This window comes from Electrona antarctica (assembly GCF_951216825.1).
Source record: "Electrona antarctica genome assembly, chromosome: 18".
Lineage (NCBI taxonomy): Eukaryota > Metazoa > Chordata > Actinopteri > Myctophiformes > Myctophidae > Electrona > Electrona antarctica.
Genome location: NC_136799.1, coordinates 9,550,548 through 9,574,267, shown reverse-complemented (window position 1 = coordinate 9,574,267; position 23,720 = coordinate 9,550,548). Strand labels below are relative to the sequence as shown.

The 23,720-nt window shown below is 45.4% G+C and overlaps 1 protein-coding gene across 1 annotated transcript in view; it reads right to left on the bottom strand.

Annotated features, from left to right (window-relative positions):
- dlgap2a (discs, large homolog-associated protein 2a) overlaps positions 1-23,720 on the bottom strand; it is a 426,762-nt gene that overhangs the window by 123,883 nt on the left and 279,159 nt on the right. Inside the window, exons 4-7 of the mRNA XM_079527917.1 lie at positions 5,072-5,270; positions 3,707-4,002; positions 1,761-1,969; positions 842-1,068 (exon numbers count right to left, since the gene is read on the bottom strand). Coding sequence (XP_079384043.1) covers positions 842-1,068; positions 1,761-1,969; positions 3,707-4,002; positions 5,072-5,270 — 931 coding nt within the window. The remainder of the gene's footprint in view (positions 1-841; positions 1,069-1,760; positions 1,970-3,706; positions 4,003-5,071; positions 5,271-23,720) is intronic.

Here is a 23,720-nt window from a genome sequence, read left to right as displayed (position 1 = left end):
CGTCACAGTTTAAAAATGTGTGGAATTCGTTTTTTGTGAAAAAAAAGGTAATAAAAAAAAAGGTAATAAGAGGGGCTATAGGGGGCAAGGAGATCAAGGCAGGAAAGTTTTAAGTTAACTGTACAACTAAACATTTTTTTTACCACAAACTGTACAAGGGGATTTTTTATTGTGCACCTAAAACATCGATGTTCTGTATGACCAGCTCAATCTGAGATTCAATTCAGAGAAAAACGCAGCTAAAGATCGTCGCGAAGATTAGTGTGGACGGAGGGAAAATATTTGCGGAAGCAAAGCCTTGCCAGGCGACGGAGACGCCAAGAGCCGGTAAAAATAATACTCGCGTATTCAATGTCGTCCTAGGCGATCTGGGACATTTTTAACAGTTCTACTGCGAAATCCGTGTTTCCCGCATTAAAATCAAATATTCTACGCTGCCAGGATTGTTTTATTACCTTTAGATCATACGCTGAAGTATTTGGGCTTTTTTTCCTCGAAATTCCGCCGAAAATAGCTTGCGCCGTTTGTTTTCATTCCAGCGCACCAATCGCCATCTTGCCAAGCAGAATGGAGGGGGCTGTGAGGCTGTTGTAGTCAGACAAAACCCCCGTCCACTTGCATTGGACTCAATTTCCCAGAAGCATGAAGCTAACTCCCTCTGCTGCGTGGCAGAGGCATTTTTTTTTTATTATTATTAATGCGATGCGATTTAGACACATAAAACAAATAGCGGGGATGTCGTATTACGCAGCATCGGAACACTGGAGTAAACAATTCTCGGCCGTCAAACTGTTAATAAAAGTCGCCCATTGTCGTTTTCAGCAGAACATGAGTTAAAGACCTGTCGCTGTCCAGGTTGTCGTCGGAGCTCCACCATCCCGCCGAGCCGCGCTGCTTGCCGCTGCCCCCGGTGGTGCTGCTGCTGTCTGCGCGGCGCTCTTTGCTCTTGCTGCGCTTGCTGTGTTTGTGGTGCCCGTGGTGGTGATGGTGGTTGTTGTGGTTGTTGTGGTGAGAGTCCCCGCCCCCTTTGGTGCCGTTCATCTTGGACGAGCCCTCCAGCGAGTGGGACTTGGTGAAGAAGAGCGAGGTCATTATTATAGTTAACGAAAACTAGCAAAATGACAAAAGCTAATCTTTTTTCAATAAAAAAAAACTTGAATACAAAAATACCAAAAACGATAACTAACGGAAACTGTATTGTGCGTTTACAAAGCTAAGTAAAACCAACTGAAATGAGACAAAATGCCCTTATAGTTTTACATTGTCTCGTTACCAACAGTAACTGATATCCTTTATCCTTTGTTGAATTTGTATTACACAATACTCTGACCTTTTTGAATCCTGCACCTGACAAATAACTCAAAACTAAGCGTTGTCACAATAATTAAAGCTAATATAAACTAGCAAACCCGCTCTAGAAACTAATTAAAACTAAACTATAATGAACAATCCAAATCTATGTTAACCTTGGTGAAGAGAACAAATTTAAACTAGCAAACCCGCTCTAGAAGAAAAATTGAAATTAATTAATTTAATTAGAAAGGAGGGGAAAAAAAGTCAAAACTAACTATAAAACTAAACTATAATGAAAAATCCTAAACTATTATATCCTTGGCGAAGAGAAAAAATACAAACAAATAAAAACTAGCCAACCTGCTCTTAGAAATGAATTAAAACTAACCGAATTAGAAGAAAAGAGAAAAAAAAGTCAAAACTAACTAAAACTACAATGAATGAACCATATCCCGAACCATTCTAACCTTGGTGAAGAGCTTCTGCACGGAGTGCACCAGGTGCCGGATGCGCCCGGGGCTCTCGTTGCGCTGCTCCGTGGTGGTGGTGGTGGTGGTGGTGGTGGAGGTGCGCTGGTACTGCAGCGTGTGGAAGCCGTCGCGCTGCACCGGCATGGTCTTCTCGAACTGGTCCAGCAGGTTGGCCGGGATGCGGTTCATCTTGCCGCTGCCGCCGCCTCCGCCGTGAGGGCCCCCCGAGCCGACGTGGCCTAGAGGGCAGGGATTTTCAACCCGTTTTAATATCAAGTCCCATTATTTATTTATGGCTTGAGATTTAGCCTCTCAGACCCAAAAGTAAGGAATATTTTGTTGTCGTTGGATCAATAAAAAGCAAAGCTTTTGCACACCTACAGGCGACAGGTGCGTAGATAACATTTTGTTCGTTGTCGTTGGATACATTTTTTTGTCTCCAATTCCATGCTTTTGGCAAACGTTTATCAAAATAGCATTCTCTAATTATCTAGACTTCTTGTAAATGAACGGATTTTACGCTCTTGAGAGCGTAAAATGAAACCAAACGGACCCGCACGGGTCCATTTGGTTTCATTTTACGCTCTCAAGAGTTAAAGATCTATAAGGGTCCATTTGGTTACCAACTCTCCATCAGTCAGCGGTTGAAAACCACCGCCTAGAGGGTTGTCGTCACAATTACTACATCATCGTCTAATCGCAGGCGATAAAGAAACCAGATGGATAAAACCATCTTTTACCAAGTTACTTCAATAACCACTGTACGTACATGTAACTTGGCTTTCTCGACAGTGAGCACGTATATATTTTCCCCATCCTGTGCACACATTACATTGCATAGACCAGTCGGTCACGGACAAATATTTTCTTTTAAATAAAATAAATATAATCATTGTATTGCGGGGGCAACAGCTCCACTAGAGTGTTCCAGATTTCCCTTTCCAAAGCAACATTAGTGACTTCCTCCTGGGGGATCCGGAGACGTTCCAAGGCCAGTGAGTCGATGTGTTTCCTCCAACTGCGCCTTGGTCGCCCGAGAGGCATCCTAACCAGATGCCCGAACCACCTAAGCTGGCTCCTTTCCAGGTGAAAAAGCAGCGACTCTACTCCGAGTCTCTCGCGTGTGACTGAACTCTTCTCACCCCATCTCTAAGTTAGATGCCATCCACCCGTCGAAGAAATTCCGTGAATAAAAATAATAATTAAGTAGTGAAAATAGATCTACAAGCTCGCAATGCGCAGCGACTAATTTGTGACATGTATATCAGCTATTTCCGCTATTCTTTTAAAGTATAAAATTCATAAAAAATGCCATATATCATTTCTTGATATATTTCAGTTATTTGTCATATTTGCACTGTATACTTTTTCATTACGAAGCCTGAAAAGGCAAACGGAATTGTATTTCCAATGCCAAAAGAACACAATTAAATGGTTATTATTTGTGTGACAGTTAAACGTCAATTTAAATGTGTAATCGGAGACAGATGGGAGACAGATGCCAGGTCATTATTGATCTGGCATTCTTTTTTATATATATATATTTTGTGGCTTTCACCTTTATTTTATTGTTTTATAGAGGGATAGGTATACAGTAGGCTGACAGGAAATAGGGAGAGAGAGATGGGGGGGTGACACGCAGTAAAGGCTGTCGGGACCGGGAGTCGAACCCACGGCACACTGCCAGACTGGATTACCAGCCAAGGTGCCCAGACGGCTACGCCAGCCGCCCGGGCCGTGATCTGGCATTCTAATAGCATTCTATTAGTCTTCATAGTTTCAATGTAGGGTTATACTACTGTTAGATGGATGATACTGTATAGGTTTACTTATAATCCTATATGACTATTTCTATGCATTTGATGTATTACCTTGTGTTGCTCTTACTTAGTCGCTCTGAATTAAGCTTTTTTCTGTTAAATTGTAAATCATGACTGCCCTACCGTGTCCGCCGCCTCCTCCTCCTCCTCCTCCTACGTCGTCTCGGGGTTCCCTGCCGCCGCCGGACGCTGCGGGCCCTCCTCCCCCGCCTCCGCCTCCTCCTCCTCCTCCTCCGTCCCGCGAGCTGCTGCCGTAGTGCATGCGCGGGAAGGTGCTGCTGGAGACGGAGTGGTCGGTGGGCGCCATGGACGCCGTGGGCATCATCATGCACTCAGAGTGGATGGAGCTGCGCGGGGAGCAGCGGTGGTGGCCGTCCAGAGGGCAGCTCTCCGTGGGGCTCAGGAGGTAGGATGGAGTCCTGTGGTGCGGGCGTCATAGGCCGGTCACAATTAATACATGATGATCGCCTGAATCGCAATTATGTGAGATAATCGCAATAGAGGGTATGCGCGTGACATCATCATCAATTTGTGATTTTTTTTTGGAAAGAAAAAAAATATTAAATGTGTTAGTGATTTGTTATCAGTAGTAATTTGTCATATATCCCCTACTGTGCAATTTGTGATGATGAAGCCTGAAAGGCAAACAGAAATACAATACAATATTCCAATGTTCAATGCAAAAGACACAATCAAATCGTTAATTGGAATTATTTGTGTCGCAATTAATCAACTCAAATTTGTAATCGTGGCTGCCAAAACAATTATACTGATAAACTGGAAATCTCCAACTTCTCCATGTTTCAAGAGATGTCTCAACGAGATGCTCTTCATTGCGAAGCTGGAACAAAATCCATCATGACGGGCAGAATACACAAGCTATAAGTTCCAAAAAATGTGGATGCCGTTCCTGGCAGTGCTTGACAATAGTTGAGTATATGTTCTGTATATCTGGCTGGCAGTGGCTGCTACTGTATGGTGCAACCGTGCATCTTTGACTATTGGACTCATAACTATGCCTGCTTTCTGATGATCGATCCTACCCATGTGTCTCCTTGTTTTTTCCCCTTTTTCTTTTGTGTGTGTGTCTTTTGTATGTGTTAAGCTTACTTTTCTGTCATGTGTCTTGTCTTGTATGTGTTGTTGTGTTGTCTTGTATTTGACAAAAAAAAATCTAAATAAAGTATGGCGGGTCTTGATGCCATCGTAATGGCTAATTTTACACTTGCTGTTGTGAGCTTGTAGATCGGCTATTTTCAGCATGCAACCAAGTGTAAAATGACTTGTGTCTTTTACTTATACTGGATCTCTCTTCCACTAGTCCCTTCCTAACATTTTACTCTAGTTTTTATCTGTTGACGAAATTGTCAACATATTTAGTCTTTTAGTTTTAGTCATCATAGCTTAGTCTTCATTTAGTTTCCATGTAGTTTTCGTCAGTGAAAAAAGGTGCAGGTGGTGCTCCAGGGAGTGTAATGGTGACTATACCTGTGGTCCCCGTGGTGGTGCAGGTGGTGCTCCAGGGAGTGCTCGCAGTCGGCCAGGCCACAGGTGTGCGTGGCGGTGGGGGAGGTGAGCTGGAGCTGGGCGGGGCGCACGCCAGAGAGACCCTTCATGTTCCCGTCCGGAGAGGAGACGCTGTCCTCATCGAGGTTCTGAGAGGGACACCATGAATACTGCTGCTGGTCTGTCCAGGAAGGAGACACAACAAAGGACAGATAGAGGGACACCATGAATACTGCTGCTGGTCTGTCCAGGAAGGAGACACAATGGACAGAGAGAGTGACACCATGAATATACTGCTGGTCTGTCCAGGAAGGAGACACAAAGGACAGAGAGAGGGACACCATGAATATACTGCTGGTCTGTCCAGGAAGGAGACACAAAGGACAGAGAGAGGAAGACCATGAATATACTGCTGGTCTGTCCAGGAAGGAGACACAAAGGACAGAGAGAGGGACACCATGAATATACTGCTGGTCTGTCCAGGAAGGAGACACAAAGGACAGAGAGAGGGACACCATGAATATACTGCTGGTCTGTCCAGGAAGGAGACACAAAGGACCGAGAGAGGGACACTATGAATATACTGCTGGTCTGTCCAGGAAGGAGACACAAAGGACCGAGAGAGGGACACCATGAATATACTGCTGGTCTGTCCAGGAAGGAGACACAAAGGACAGAGAGAGGGACACCATGAATATACTGCTGGTCTGTCCAGGAAGGAGACACAAAGGACAGAGAGAGGGACACCATGAATATACTGCTGGTCTATCCCGCCGGGAGACAAGGAGACGGAAAGGACGGAGACAGAGAGGAAGACCATGAATATATTGCTGGTCTGTCCTGCCGGGAGACAAGGAGACAGAGAGAGGACCAGGATGAAGCTAAGATAAAGAAACAAGACGGCCTAATTACAGCAGGTTACTGGCAGAGGTCATCGCCATGCTGGCTTGTGGTGGACATTTGATTGTGAAAAGTCCCTTTTTGCCACAGACACGCAAAACGAGTGCACAATGAACCGAATTACCACCAAAGACAGGTCTGTTATGGTTCAAATTGACCATTACGGGTGCATTTGGTTCCATTTGTACACTCTCAGAGTTAAGGGGGCCTGGGTCCTAAAACATTTGATAAACGCTGTGCTAGTTGTAGGCTACGCCATGGTGCCATGGTAAACACTGTGCTAGTTGTAGGCTACACCATGGTGCCGTGGTAAACACTGTGCTAGTTGTAGGCTACGCCATGGTGTCGTGGTAAATCAGTGCTAGTTGTAGGCTACGCCATGGTGCCGTGGTAAACGCTGTGCTAGTTGTAGGCTACACCATGGTGCCGTGGTAAACACTGTGCTAGTTGTAGGCTACGCCATGGTGCCGTGGTAAATCAGTGCTAGTTGTAGGCTACGCCATGGTGCCGTGGTAAACACTGTGCTAGTTGTAGGCTACGCCATGGTGCCGTGGTAAATCAGTGCTAGTTGTAGGCTACACCATGGTGCCGTGGTAAATCAGTGCTAGTTGTAGGCTACGCCATGGTGCCGTGGTAAACACTGTGCTAGTTGTAGGCTACGCCATGGTGCCGTGGTAAACACTGTGCTAGTTGTAGGCTACGCCATGGTGCCGTGGTAAACACTGTGCTAGTTGTAGGCTACGCCATGGTGCCGTGGTAAACGCTGTGCTAGTTGTAGGCTACGCCATGGTGCCGTGGTAAACGCTGTGCTAGTTGTAGGCTACGCCATGGTGCCGTGTTAAACGCTGTGCTAGTTGTAGGCTACGCCATGGTGCCGTGGTAAACACTGTGCTAGTTGTAGGCTACGCCATGGTGCCGTGGTAAACACTGTGCTAGTTGTAGGCTACGCCATGGTGCCGTGGTAAACACTGTGCTAGTTGTAGGCTACGCCATGGTGTCGTGGTAAACGCTGTGCTAGTTGTAGGCTACGCCATGGTGCCGTGGTAAACGCTGTGCTAGTTGTAGGCTACGCCATGGTGCCGTGGTAAACGCTGTGCTAGTTGTAGGCTACGCCATGGTGCCGTGGTAAACGCTGTGCTAGTTGTAGGCTACGCCATGGTGTCGTGGTAAACGCTGTGCTAGTTGTAGGCTACGCCATGGTGCCGTGGTAAACGCTGTGCTAGTTGTAGGCTACGCCATGGTGCCGTGGTAAACGCTGTGATAGTTGTAGGCTACGCCATGGTGCCGTGGTAAACACTGTGCTAGTTGTAGGCTACGCCATGGTGCCGTGGTAAATCAGTGCTAGTTGTAGGCTACGCCATGGTGCCGTGGTAAACACTGTGCTAGTTGTAGGCTACGCCATGGTGCCGTGGTAAACACTGTGCTAGTTGTAGGCTACGCCATGTTGCCGTGGTAAACGCTGTGCTAGTTGTAGGCTACGCCATGGTGTCGTGGTAAACGCTGTGCTAGTTGTAGGCTACGCCATGGTGCCGTGGTAAACACTGTGCTAGTTGTAGGCTACGCCATGGTGCCGTGGTAAACACTGTGCTAGTTGTAGGCTACGCCATGGTGCCGTGGTAAACACTGTGCTAGTTGTAGGCTACGCCATGGTGCCGTGGTAAACACTGTGCTAGTTGTAGGCTACGCCATGGTGTCGTGGTAAATCAGTGCTAGTTGTAGGCTACGCCATGGTGCCGTGGTAAACACTGTGCTAGTTGTAGGCTACGCCATGGTGCCGTGGTAAACACTGTGCTAGTTGTAGGCTACGCCATGGTGCCGTGGTAAACACTGTGCTAGTTGTAGGCTACGCCATGGTGCCGTGGTAAACACTGTGCTAGTTGTAGGCTACGCCATGGTGCCGTGGTAAACGCTGTGCTAGTTGTAGGCTACGCCATGGTGCCATGGTAAACACTGTGCTAGTTGTAGGCTACGCCATGGTGCCGTGGTAAACGCTGTGCTAGTTGTAGGCTACGCCATGGTGCCGTGGTAAACACTGTGCTAGTTGTAGGCTACGCCATGGTGCCGTGGTAAACACTGTGCTAGTTGTAGGCTACGCCATGGTGCCATGGTAAACACTGTGCTAGTTGTAGGCTACGCCATGGTGCCGTGGTAAACACTGTGCTAGTTGTAGGCTACGCCATGGTGCCGTGGTAAACACTGTGCTAGTTGTAGGCTACGCCATGGTGCCGTGGTAAACACTGTGCTAGTTGTAGGCTACTCCTAATGTGCCATGCATGGTGCCGTGGTAAATCAGTGTCACACACATTCAGATGAAAAACCTGGAGACTTGACATTCAGTAATTGGATCTTATGATCAAAGTAAGAACATTATAATAGTGTGGGAAAAAAATGCCTCAGACAAGAACAAATCCAAAACAAAGACACACTTGTCCATGTATACATAATATATATTGATACTAGTGGGTGTACAGCATACGTATGTGAGCTTATAGTGTGAGCGGAGCTGTGACTGACACACAGCCGAGTCAGATGAGCCGTGTTGTTGGCTGTGACTGGTCTGTGCCAGTGGTTCTCAAAGTGGGGGTCCGGGGACCCACAGGGGTCCTGTAGTTATGACATCGGCACACACCGCAGGTAACGTAACAGGCGACAACAGAGTGGATGTTAGAATAGTCACACAAATCTTGCCTCTTTCCAACAGTTGCAAGAATCCTTCCAGCTCCCATCATCACATTTCTTCCGTTACTTGCAATTTTTTTCTTAGAACACATATCCCACAGTACGAACAACAACCCAGTCATCCAGTCTTGGACAGTTTCTTCAACATTGAGCCCTTTGAAAAAGGTGCAGTCTCTCAATTTTATGACACCTTACAGGCCGTGGTTAGCCCATCCTCACGCTTGTTTAAGGACAATTGGCAAAGAGAATTGGGCATAGAGATTTCAGATGGAGTATGGGAGGATTGTATCACCAACATTCACCATAGCTCTATTAATGTTAGGCACTCTCTGATTCAATTTAAGATTGTTCATAGGCTGCACTATTCCCCAACTAAATTAAACAAAATCTTTAAAGATTCTTCTCCCATGTGTGGAAAGTGTTTAACAGAACAAGGGACTCTGTCTCATCAATTTCTTCAATGTCATAAATTGCAACGTTTCTGGAGTCAAATTTTTGATTTCTTGGCTAAAGCATATAAAAGGGACTTCCCCCCGGCACCTCTAGCTGCACTCTTCAGTGTGGTGGAACCAGATCAGGTTCAAAACAAATATGAGGCTCGGGCCATTTCGCTCGCTACACTGCTAGCTAGGAAGTTAATACTACAGGCCTGGAAGTCGGATAAACCTCCGACAGTTGATATGTGGCTAAGGGAGCTGGGAGGAGTGCTGCATGTGGAAAAAACTTGATTTACCCTGTCAAAAAGGGAACCCTTATTTCAAAAAATCTGGTCACCCATTATTGAGATGGACTGAAGTGATTGAATACAATATTGTTCTGCCCCATAATGTCATCTAATTAATGTATAGAATGTTTGATACAGTATGTGAATACTGTATGTATATTTATCTATGTGGGTACACATGTATACATATAAGTTTTATTTTCCATATCAGGAATGTTTTTTAGAATTGATTGTGATGTTGTTTCTGTCCTCGGAGTGCGGTGTAGTCATCAGCCATGTCAGTTATTATTTTATTGTTTTTGTCTTTTTCTTTGACGGTTATGTTTTGTCTCTTTTTATTGTAAGTCTCTTGTCTTGTTTGTTTGTATGTTTCTGCTATTTTTTTTGACCAATCTGTAATTTACTGGTTAAATATTATTGAAATGCCTGTATACCAAAAATCATAATAATGTTTTTAAAAAAAAAGAATAGTCACACAACAATTACAGAAAGTACCTCCAGTCTCATCTTTGTCTACGTAACAACGGGGGCGATATCAGAGGACAGATGACAGCAGGTTTCCTTTCAAAGTGCTCTATTCCTGTATGTACAGCACCAGAAAGCTGCATTCATCTGCTCGCCATGCCTGCAATCACTAGTAGTTGTTGCCACACACAAATTAGAGCAAAAAAATAACTGTCATTGGCGCTGTGTGTGTGTGTGTGTGTGTGTGTGTATGTGTGGATGGCTGCAGTCGTCCTGTCTGCGCACAGCAGGTGTCGTCAAAACCAGCTGAGAGCCTAATAATTAGTCAATTAACTCGGGCCAGGTGGTGGCTGCTTAAATCAGTCATCACCCACTCCTTACAAGCTATTTTGCTTTGAGGAGACTGTGTGACATGGAGCAGCCTCAGCTAAGTTTTACAGTTAGCTGTGATTGTTCTAGTTTTCTTGGTAAAAATTAAACTACACAAAATATATATGCATGTGCGCACGCACGCACGCACGCACGCACGCACGCACGCACGCACACGGATGGTACATACACAGTATGTAGACCAAGCCTGTCCTAAAACAACATACTGGCTATTATTTGAAAGGCATTTCTCAGGAGCGGTTGGCTGTGTCTCCTCTCCTCCAATGTGTCTGGTCATTATCCACATAATGATTGTGTACATCTGTCACAGGACCAGTCACAACAGCACCTCCCAAAGCAACCGCAGAATAAATAAATAAGAAAGCCCAGCTGGTAAATTTCACAGAAAGGCCCCCTCTCCGATTCCCGTCCATGTCCTTGTGTGCAAATTTTTCCATCCAGGGAGAGAGGGAGAGAGGAGGGGAGGAGACAGAGGGGGGGAGCGAGAAGAAGAGAAGATGAAATGAGGGACAGAGACACAGAGAGAGAGAGAGAGAGAGAGAGAGAGAGAAAGGGAGGCGACCGACCGACAGGTAGGAGTCCGCGTTGCCATTTATCCAATGCAAAGTGAAATAATAGCCTATCACTCCGAGGCGGCGGTGTCATCCGTCAAAGCCCTGGAGGAGACGCTCTGAGGCGCACCGCTGGACAGCCCGCGTCCTTGGGAGGCGTCCACGGAATGTGCCCTCCTCCACCGCCACCGCTGCACCCTACCCCACACCCACCATCCCTCCATCTCTCCATCCATCCCTCCTCCACCGCCACCGCTGCACCCTACCCCACACCCACCCCACCATCCCTCCATCTCTCCATCCATCCCTCCTCCACCGCCACCGCTGCACCCTACCCCACACCCACCATCCCTCCATCTCTCCATCCATCCCTCCTCCACCGCTGCACCCTATCCCACCATCCATCCCTCCTCCACCGCCACCGCTGCACCCTACCCCACACCCACCATCCCTCCATCTCTCCATCCATCCCTCCTCCACCGCTGCACCCTATCCCACCATCCATCCCTCCTCCACCGCCACCGCTGCACCCTACCCCACACCCACCCCACCATCCCTCCATCTCTCCATCCATCCCTCCTCCACCGCTGCACCCTACCCCACACCCACCCCACCATCCCTCCATCTCTCCATCCATCCCTCCTCCACCGCCACCGCTGCACCCTACCCCACACCCACCATCCCTCCATCTCTCCATCCATCCCTCCTCCACCGCCACCCCCTACCCCACCATCCCTCCATCTCTCCATCCATCCCTCCTCCACCGCCACCGCTGCACCCTACCCCACACCCACCCCACCATCCCTCTGATGGATCTGTAGATCTGCTACTTTGGTATTTTTTGTGGACATGTGTCAAGTGTTCATATTTTGTCATCTTGCCCTTTGACCATCAGTTTTATCACCCTCCACAGGCCTAATCATCTCAGACCTATATTATTATATCATATTATATTATGGATTGCCTGACGCCAAGCTCAGATTTTATATCTTAATTAGGCTCCATACTGTCTGCCTGTAGTCAAAAGTTAGCTGGCATATTGAGAGGTCTATTTGGATAAACACTACATGTATTTGACCTTGGTGCCCAGTGAGAAAGTAGATAGGAGTATTTCTCTCTGTCTCTGCTAGCAGGGAAAGAATGTTATCAACAGGTTGCCTGGCAACGCCAGCGTCCACGCTTTCCCGGTCTATGGCTTTCATGACGGAAACTAAGGAAGTTGTCCCAATATCAGTCCCATCATCTATGTGCTGGTCCAATCAGCGTTCGACACCTAGTGCCAGCGTGGCATCGTGGAAATTAACTGTGTAGTCAGCCAATGAAATGTGTATCAACAATAACGTATTCTACAGTATGAATAGCCTTTGAAATGAATTGTTCGTCAGAGACTACCCTGTGCCCTCTTGGTGGTACAGGGGAGAGTAATTTGGCTGTCTGTGGATCTGTTCTGTCTCTCTGATCTGAAAATGAATTAACTAAACCATAATCGTTCTGACTCGACAATCCTTCTTCTGGTGGACTCATCTTTTTATTGTTTACTAAAGGTATTTTTCTAAAAGAGTATTTCCTGCTCAGATCAACTTTTGGAAGTTGTCCTTTCTGCTTAAAGTAATCCTGTTAAAGTTAACTTGGTCATAGGCTCTCGGCCTAGTTGTGGTGCTGAGTATTCATCAGTACTTTTAAAATACTTTCTGTGTACTCTTTGAGTACTTTCTCAAGAGTAGTTTAATAGTTTTAGCCCTGTGTGGCTCAGTAATTCAGTATAATACAGTCCTTTATATCTTTGGTCCCTTTGGCATTTTATGCAACAAATGGGTTTTATCTTAATTATAAATCCATCAAATTGGTCCATTTCGAACCGTCTTTTTTCCGAGTATAAGTCTAATTTATTTAATTAGCACCTCCGACAAAAAGGAACCACCCCCATTTTTATTTTTTATTTTCTGCCGGAAGAACAAAGTCCATGGTCATATTTTTGGAGCAGTGGTTTGGTCGATCCATGTTCAGTTCTGGAACCGATCCTCCCCATTTTTGGGAACATACAAGCCGCGGATCTGTGGACGAACGGACGAAGCACGACGGCTTGAACCAGTCCTCCACAGATTTCCCCCCCCCCATCTGGACCGTCTGTCCGTACGACGGTTCCTCTCCGCTTCGGTGCCCTCTGTCTGGGTCCGGTCTGCCTACGTGATTCTCCCAGCTTGCCTTTCTGAAGTTAAGTAATTTACCTTTCTGTTACTTTCATAGATTATACTGTTATTATAATTTATTGCCGTACATTCATGTCTGGGACTTAATCCCTGAACATGTCTCAGTCACATTACTCTTCCTCCTCTTTACATTTTCAGGCGGCAGCGCTACGCGGGCGCTGCGTCCTAATTCTATTTTATCTATCTGCTTTCCTTCGAATTCTTATCTGTTATAATATGTTTGCCTTCCTACATGTGGTTATCGTTTGCTTGATCCCCTTATTGATATCTCGCTGTAGGAATCCATAGATGTTACTTAATTTATAGTCTTCTTTCTCTCAAACCTCCGGCCGGGGTGCGATAGTAGAAAGGTTCTTTTATACCGTAAAAAAAAGGTCTGTGATTCCTTTCACCATTACATTACACATGATTATTTTTTTTAATCACCCCTTTTTACATTGTTTTTAGAGTGTGTAGGCTCCTTATCTAAGGAATTTAGGGAGGAGAGCAACAGGCTCTCCTTTGCGTGTGCGTGCGTGTGATAACGCATGCCTCCAACTCTCTCTCTCCTTCTCTCCTTTTTCTCTATCTGCCTGTGGGCCTCTCTGTCTGTCTGCGTGCGTATTCGTGCGTAGGTGTGTATATCACTGTCTTGTGTTGGAATGGATGTGTGTGTTGTCCCGTAGAACAGTTATTCTTCTTTTAGGCCTAATAGTTGAATGATGTGGGTGTGTGTGTAGCGTGCCATTCGTTCAATGTCACCTAGTATATTGTATATAATTTTATTTGTATTTAGAGTGACTGAGTGAGTACGTTCGTCCTGTGGGCGGATATGTTGCCCTTGTCTATGTGTGTGCATGCGTTCGTGCGTGTGTCAGTAGCTGAGACAATTACGCACAGGGTGCGTGTGTGCGTGCATATGTGTTTGTCCGTGTTCATGCGTGTGTGTGTGGGTGAAACACCATTTGATTGTTTTTGTTTTTTTAGAGTGTGACAGTACGGGTACTTGCGTATAGCCTCCATTCTAATGATTAGTGATGATATTAGGGATGCGCGACGACTATTTACTATTGATTTATTTATCTGTCAGGCTCCGTTGTTCCATTTATCATCATTTCATACACTTTATAATTGCCTAGTGGCCGTGCCATGGTTTTTCAATTTTAGATAGGTCCCCTTCAACATTTAAATGCCCATTATCATGAGAATTTATTATTGATTTCAACCAATCCCCTTATTGATTTAAATTCATTTATTATTTTGTATTATTTAATTTCATTTATTTTTGAGTGGTGTCAACCATTCATTCCCAAGACATTTTAAATTCCCTATTATTATAATACTTATTATTTTATTTTTATTTGTACTCTTCTCTCTCTTTTTCTCTGCCTGGAACGAGTTCTGCAGGCTCCTACAGGTAGAACTTGTGATCTCACAATTTCTTTTTTGGCATCTTATACGCGACATTAGCTACGTCATTAATAGCGTATTTGATAAGTACATTAGCATACATGTGTTTTTTTAGGAGTGATGACCTACATTTTGTTTATTTCTGTCCGTGTTTGCAATGCCATGCCATATTATGCATGATAGTCTTAAAGTCCAGTGCAAATACAGGGCAAAATAGACTTGTGCGTTTATTCTGTCATCATCAAGCTGTGTTTCCTGTGTTAACGGATTAATCACTGCACCATTATTATAGAAAACAATTAAATAGGAAAAAAAATAGAATACTTTGTTTTCTTCTTGAGATATCTTTCTCTCTCTCCCTGTCTCTACGTAACCTCCCTCCAGTTGTTTATCTCTGTGTAAATGCGTACGTAGAACGCTGGGTCTCTCTCTCTCTATCTCTCTCTCCTTGACCTGTCTCTCTAAGTACTCTCCCTCCATCTAACTGTGAAATGCGTGCTGTGAGAACGTCTGTCTCTCTAAGTACCCTCCCTCCATATGAATGTGTAAATACGTACTGTAAGAACGGTCAGGAGAAGTACAAATATTAATATTATTTTTTATTATTATTTTTATTTTCATTTTTTAAACCATACCCTGTCTACCTACACGCCCTACTTTCACCATTGCTGTGGAACATGCGCGGTTGGTAGATCAGTCATTTTCATTTTTTTTAAACTTTACCCTGTTGATGAATTGTTTATAAGTATTATTGTTTCATTTCATTCACCAGTTGTTTTTTGTCTTTCTGTTTTTATCTCACAGATACGGATTTCTGGTGGTTTCGTGGGTCAGGAACAAACCCGGGACAGAGTAATCTAGAGGTCAACAAGAAGTGATGGAGAATAGTGAAGGAATGTGTTGTCGACCTCGAGATCCCTTTTCCCTTAAGTTTAGGGTTTGCCCTTAGACCCCGACCCACTCAGAACCGTTTAAAAAACAGTATTAGGCCCGACCCCCTAGAACAGTAGGCCATCTGCCCATAGATTTCCCATCGGGAACAAATTAGAATTCCACTCATGTTTCACCATACACATAATTGTTTTATGTTTTTCTTTTCTAAGACACTGTATTTTGCTAAAACGCTGTTACCCTTTCCTACCTAGTATTAGGATTCATTTGATCATTCCTTCTCCCCTCAATTGATTAATATGGTATTTTGACTATTCATTTTCCAGATCCCAGATCTGCTTCATTATATAGATTATGTAAACTGAATTATCCCATCTTTGGACAATCTAAATTTCCATTCCATTAGGATTCATTATCCCACCTCATCATATTTTTATTATTTTACATTTGATTCATATTTTACCTCTGAATTTGGAATATCCCTCCATTGTAAACATTTAACCTTTATTATCCCCGAACCACCCCTTGACCTTACATTGAGATATTTAGAATAGGGATATCTTCCCCTTCCATTTAATTTTATTATTTTGTTTTCATCACCTTGAGTTTGACTTGATTAGGCATATATATCCTCCCCTGGATAGACTTGATTCTATATTTGGCCTTCATGGTACTAATGGACTCGCCAGGAAGCGACAAGACATCATCAATTACCCTGTCCCCCCTCTCCAAGCTCTGCTTGGTATAAAAACTGTTAGGTGCATCTCCGGCCGTTTTCTCCCGTTTGAATCACAGAGATCAAGTATCTGTCAATGAGAAAGTATAGGCTGAGATTGTCACCTATGGGTCACCTGTTATGTCACCCATCCTGGGGGGCGGGGCGAAGATTCGGCTCCGACAACGAGCCAAACCATCCAGTGTCTGCTCTGATGAGCTACAATGAACATTGTCAAACTCTGACACTAAACGTCGGCGTAGGAACGCTGCAACATTGCTGAGTTCTTTGAGAACCCCGAAGATAGAAGATCGAGAGAGAAAAGTCATTCTGTCTCTCTCCCACAGTACCATCTAAATAAGGAGTGATTGTTTGCCTAGTCTTAAGTCAAAAACTATTTTTTATTTTTCATTGTTCTTGGTTCCACTGTTTCCATTCTGGTTCCATTCCCCTCCTGAGCCTTAGTATAGAGTTAATTTTATTTCTCATCTCCCAATTGACCCTTATATTATTTTAATTTAATTCCCTGAAGATTGATTATTGATCACATTTGACACTTCATCCACAAAACGTGATGGAGTTGATGGATCTGTAGATCTGCTACTTTGGTATTTTTTGTGGACATGTGTCAAGTGTTCATATTTTGTCATCTTGCCCTTTGACCATCAGTTTTATCACCCTCCACAGGCCTAATCATCTCAGACCTATATTATTATATCATATTATATTATGGATTGCCTGACGCCAAGCTCAGATTTTATATCTTAATTAGGCTCCATACTGTCTGCCTGTAGTCAAAAGTTAGCTGGCATATTGAGAGGTCTATTTGGATAAACACTACATGTATTTGACCTTGGTGCCCAGTGAGAAAGTAGATAGGAGTATTTCTCTCTGTCTCTGCTAGCAGGGAAAGAATGTTATCAACAGGTTGCCTGGCAACGCCAGCGTCCACGCTTTCCCGGTCTATGGCTTTCATGACGGAAACTAAGGAAGTTGTCCCAATATCAGTCCCATCATCTATGTGCTGGTCCAATCAGCGTTCGACACCTAGTGCCAGCGTGGCATCGTGGAAATTAACTGTGTAGTCAGCCAATGAAATGTGTATCAACAATAACGTATTCTACAGTATGAATAGCCTTTGAAATGAATTGTTCGTCAGAGACTACCCTGTGCCCTCTTGGTGGTACAGGGGAGAGTAATTTGGCTGTCTGTGGATCTGTTCTGTCTCTCTGATCTGAAAATGAATTAACTAAACCATAATCGTTCTGACTCGACAATCCTTCTTCTGGTGGACTCATCTTTTTATTGTTTACTAAAGGTATTTTTCTAAAAGAGTATTTCCTGCTCAGATCAACTTTTGGAAGTTGTCCTTTCTGCTTAAAGTAATCCTGTTAAAGTTAACTTGGTCATAGGCTCTCGGCCTAGTTGTGGTGCTGAGTATTCATCAGTACTTTTAAAATACTTTCTGTGTACTCTTTGAGTACTTTCTCAAGAGTAGTTTAATAGTTTTAGCCCTGTGTGGCTCAGTAATTCAGTATAATACAGTCCTTTATATCTTTGGTCCCTTTGGCATTTTATGCAACAAATGGGTTTTATCTTAATTATAAATCCATCACCCTCCATCTCTCCATCCATCCCTCCTCCACCGCCACCGCTGCACCCTACCCCACACCCACCCCACCATCCCTCCATCTCTCCATCCATCCCTCCTCCACCGCTGCACCCTACCCCACACCCACCCCACCATCCCTCCATCTCTCCATCCATCCCTCCTCCACCGCTGCACCCTACCCCACACCCACCCCACCATCTCTCCATCTCTCCATCCATCCCTCCTCCACCGCTGCACCCTACCCCACACCCACCCCACCATCCCTCCATCTCTCCATCCATCCCTCCTCCACCGCCACCGCTGCACCCTACCCCACACCCACCCCACCATCTCTCCATCTCTCCATCCATCCCTCCTCCACCGCTGCACCCTACCCCACACCCACCCCACCATCCCTCCATCTCTCCATCCATCCCTCCTCCACCGCCACCGCTGCACCCTACCCCACACCCACCCCACCATCCCTCCATCTCTCCATCCATCCCTCCTCCACCGCCACCTCTGCACCCTACCCCACACCCACCCCACCATCCCTCCATCTCTCCATCCATCCCTCCTCCACCGCCACCGCTGCACCCTACCCCACACCCACCATCCCTCCATCTCTCCATCCATCCCTCCTCCACCGCCACCCCCTACCCCACCATCCCTCCATCTCTCCATCCATCCCTCCTCCACCGCTGCACCCTACCCCACACCCACCCCACCATCCCTCCATCTCTCCATCCATCCCTCCTCCACCGCCACCGCTGCACCCTACCCCACACCCACCATCCCTCCATCTCTCCATCCATCCCTCCTCCACCGCCACCCCCTACCCCACCATCCCTCCATCTCTCCATCCATCCCTCCTCCACCGCCACCCCCTACCCCACCATCCCTCCATCTCTCCATCCATCCCTCCTCCACCGCCACCCCCTACCCCACCATCCCTCCATCTCTCCATCCATCCCTCCTCCACCGCCACCCCCTACCCCACACCCACCCCACCATCCCTCCATCTCTCCATCCATCCCTCCTCCACCGCCACCCCCTACCCCACACCCACCCCACCATCTCTCCATCTCTCCATCCATCCCTCCCTCCCTCACTCACTCACTCACTCACCCCCCCCTCCCTGGCTCCTAGCAGTCCACGTACAGTACGTACTCAGATTAAAACCCAATTCTTTGCGCTGGGTCACCAAGGGCAGCGCAGACACCACCATCCTTCCACTGTGATGTATTTAACCCGTTGGAACCGGGAAAGCAACCCGTGAATCCGTGGAGGGATGGGGGGCGCCCGCTGACCTATAGTGGTCCAGGCGCACGCCACATATATTCTCTGGCCTGGCAGCGCGGTGCGTGTTCGAGTCCCGTTCGTGACAGCCTTTGCTGCATGTCTCTTCTCTCTCTCCCTCTTTCCTGTCTGTCTTCACTTGTCAATAAAGGCAAAAGGCCAAAAACAAATCATTAAAAAAGTAGGCATCCCTACAAGCTGTGCAACACGGCTGTTATGATTTTGCCCTGCAGGGCAGCGCTGCGTGGATTCGTCTGTACTTTGGCTATTAAAAAATGGGTGCGAATCATATATATATATTTTTTTACATTTTTAACTCAGTTCTTTGCATCCCTGGAACAATATATTTTGAAATGGGGGTCCACGCGATCAAATGCATATGATTTTGGGGGTCCTTGACATGAACCACTGATAGACATTTTTGATGTACAGTCCAACACCTGCACATGTTTGGATATGTACTAGCCTATGTTCATGCCTATTTATTTATTTATTGGTTCAGATCGTGTAGATTGTGTATATGGTGTATTTTGCCCTGCTACTAAATAGTAGGACTGGGGACTTTTTGTATTTATTCATAGGTACTGTAAGATGTATTCTGGATGTTGTATTTGCTGGTCCAAAATGTAACATTGACGATGTGGTATTGAAGTGTAATTTTATTTCTGCCTCTTGGCCAGTTCCCACTTGTAAAAGAGACGCAGTCTCAATGTGTTTTACTGGTTAAATAAAGGTTAAATAAAATATATATATAATGTAGCAACATACTGAGTACATGTACGTTTTTTTCAGAAAAGCGAACACATTTGTAGAATCGGCCTCAGGTCTGAATGGCTTAACTTCATCAGAGGACGCTTTTACTTTATCTCGTCACATCCCACTGCTTCCATTGTGTGGCACCTCCATCCCTCCCTCCCTCCCTCCATCCCTCCATCCCTCCATCCCTCCCTCCCTCCGTCCCTGGAATGATATCAGGATGCAGGGAATGAAGCAGGGCTGGACTGGGACAAAAATTCGGCCCGGTCATTTTCGCGTGAATTTGGCCCAGACCGGCCCACCACAACCAGCGTGCAGATAGCAGAAACTCTACCGCCCACTCCGTCGAGGCACACACAAACAAACAAGAAATACCACCACTTTTACAGAACAACATAAATGATACAAACAAAATACAACAGACAACTACACAACCCTTTGTAGAGGGTTTATTTGTCACTCACTGATACAGGTACAGTTAAATTATCATGATGGCACTGGCTGAATGGCATCACGCCCGGACCTTTCCTGGTGGCCTGCCGCCTATTGGCCTGTTTTTTTTTGTTTTTTTAATCATGGCGGCCCCCTACGGTCGCGGCCCACCGGGAATATGCCCGGTACGTCCTGTGGCCCTGGAATGAAGTTGATATTATTGCATAATGTTACGTTACTTGGATTGTTATGATTGAGTTCTGCTGTTATGGTGAATGACACTGTTAAACAGACTGATGGATGCCTTGATAAGAATGAATGTGGTGGAAAGGAACAAAGTACATTTTACTCAAGTACTGTACTTAATATTTCACTTTGGGGTCATTTTAACATCTACTCGTGCTTTTGTAAGGACCACAGAAACAGTTTATAAGTTTCTTGATTCGGTATTATGATATTTGATATTAATTGTATCAGACACACGCCCTTCCTATAAAAAACCTATAAAGCTCAATTTTAACCATGTTAGATTAATTGAAAACACGTGGCTTTGATTCTGGTGACATTTGTTTTGTAAGTTTCCTTTTTCTTTCCAAAAGAGATTATAATAATAAATAATAAATAATAATACAAATATCAATGTACAAGCTCACAACACATGATGCAACACATTGTGAGCTTGTAGATAAAATTATGAAATATGGCTTAAGTGGTAATAATTATAGTCCAATAGCATTATGTTTTTTTTTGTATAAACTTAACTGTGGTATTGTAATCTGAGTATTTCTTCCACCACTGAATGCATATTGTGATCAAATAGAATACTATTTCAGCCTCCCATGTTGTGTAAAATCCTGCATTCATTTATTTTTGTGCGGTGGAAACAAATAGCCCCAGCAATGTCCCTCATCATTTCATGTAATAATTACACAGCAAAGTGTATCGTAAAGCCACCGCGCAAACAAAAGGTGTTTTGACACAAAGCTGATAACTGTGGCCGGTGGGTCATCATAGTTCACATTTCATTCTTATCTTCACCTTGCCCTGTTGTGCAGCGAGTGTAAAAAAAGAATGGAAAAATTCACAGCAAACAAACAGAAAAAAGTATAGCTAAATCTCTCCTGGCACCCAAACTACACGCCTCATAAACCCTCCTCCGCACTCTCACTCCAGTCCAAATGTAACCTCATAAAGTGAAGGAGAGCTTTTATGAGCTACATACAGCAAGGAGAGAACAAACAAAACAGGTGATTGTGCTGAATTAAAAAACGGTGTGAGATCCGTGCACGCCGCAAACTATAGCAGTATATGGCGTTAATGATCCATGTCTCGAGTCTGTTTCATTTAGCCTAAATCAACACAGCCTCCAGTGTTTTAAACCTAATTCACACTCCATAATAACACGACTATGTCACCTACCAAAAATAACTAATCCGGTATGCGCGAAGTATCCGACCTCCTAGCGACATTCCGTGTTCCTTTTTGTGTCCCAGCTAGCCACTTAAAGCCTTATAGGCTTAGTTGATCGAGGTCCCACGAGGCCTGTATACTTAATTGGTCCGCTCATTTCTTCCCCCCGTCGTCGAAAATAGCCCATCTACAAGCTCACAGAGCGGCGCCGCCGTGCGGAGCATTGCAGATCACCCATTTTCACTGAGCGTTCGCCACGGAACAAGATCGCTGGGGTTCATGTGGTTAACTGCCTGGACTTATTTCTAACGACTGTTAGACTATACGCTCTGGTTCTTTTTGTTCACCAGGCAGTCTTGCATTAAGCAGCCCTATAGCAGTCAAATTAATCTAATCTAAGGAGTGCTTGTGGGGGGGAAAATAAAAAGCCACATTTCCCGGGGGAAACTCTAGTCTATTGTGTAAAAGTGTTCGTGTCACACTCACACCAAGAGAGAGAGAGAGAGAGACACAACAGGAACAGAGACAAGAATAGCTTTATGGATTCTGCAGACTGCAAACGCGGTGACTGTGCTAATAACACCATGGGGAGCTGTGATTGGCCGGCGGTCACAATGTGCTATTGTTCGACGTGACGGTACATTTGCGTCTGAAGTTATGCCATCGATGGCCTTTCCCTGACGATTGACTTTATGCCTTCAGGAATCTCAGAGAAGTGCTCTGAATAAATTACCCGTGGGCAGGGTTATGGCATTTCCACGGATTAAAAGACACACAGAGGACAGAGGAGTTTTCCTGGACCAAGTACCCCGATTTATTTTACTTAAGTACAAGTTCGGTATTCAAAATTGCACTTAACCCATTTAGACCTCAGGCCGATTCTAAAAAAAATGGCTTCTAAATCATGACAGTTTTCTAAAAAAAACAATGTTTCTATATCAGTGATTTTCTCAAACTATTTCATGTCAAGGACCCCAAAAATTATATGTATTTGGCCACCGACCCCCATCTGAAAATATGTTGTTCCAGGGACCCCCCCAGAACCAAAGATTTGAATTAAAAACGTTCGCTCTGAAGTCTGAAGGAATATATATTCAAAGATTTGCAGCACATTTTCACGATTTTTCAAAAATAGCTAAAGTATAACATAAGGCTTAAAACACCAAAAGGGGTTCCCGTCCAGAATGGGTTAAAAGTTAAAAGACAAAAGCCTTTATTTACTTAAAGTACTCATTATGCAGAAGTTTTCAAATGTGAAAAATGGATTAGAAATCCTTTGAAAACAGCAGATCTACAAGGGCTGAAGGGAAAGTTAATGAAACCGATGCGTTCTCACATCTCGTTGCGTCAAATCGGTGACGAGTTGGGGCGGGATTTGACCAAGCGTCACACTTTTGACACAACGGGACTCGCCCAGCAGAGTCACAGCCAGGGCTCTCCTGCCCTGCCACATGTTGACACAACGGGACTCGCCCAGCAGAGTCACAGCCAGGGCTCTCCTGCCCTGCCACATGTTGACACAACGGGACTCGCCCAGCAGAGTCACAGCCAGGGCTCTCCTGCCCTGCCACATGTTGACACAACGGGACTCGCCCAGCAGAGTCACAGCCAGGGCTCTCCTGCCCTGCCACATGTTGACACAACGGGACTCGCCCAGCAGAGTCACAGCCAGGGCTCTCCTGCCCTGCCACATGTTGACACAACGGGACTCGCCCAGCAGAGTCACAGCCAGGGCTCTCCTGCCCTGCCACATGTTGACACAACGGGACTCGCCCAGCAGAGTCACAGCCAGGGCTCTCCTGCCCTGCCACATGTTGACGAGAAGGACAGATGATTTACAGTATCATTCTAAGGCTCTCTGTATCTGTTTGCAACTGGAATGGTTCCGGGTCAGGAGAAGTGAACTTCACACCGTTCGGCGGACGCCTCACTTGGGGGCGCCTTGACATCAGATGTAGAGTTGCTGGCCGGCTCCATATACAGATCTAGGTGATGATCTAGGTGATGATCCAGTCTTCTCCATGTATGGCTATCCAGGGTTTGATGAGATCAGTGTTGTGATCTTCATATGGAGACGGCCATATACTGTATGGAGCGTGTCACGAGACATGACGGACTGACGGACATATATGGAGCGTGTCAAGAGGCGGACAGGCTTTAGCGTGACTGACAGGTTTTGCAGGTTTTCATAGTAATCTGCGACCTGTGGTCGCAATGGGTGCCGTGGGA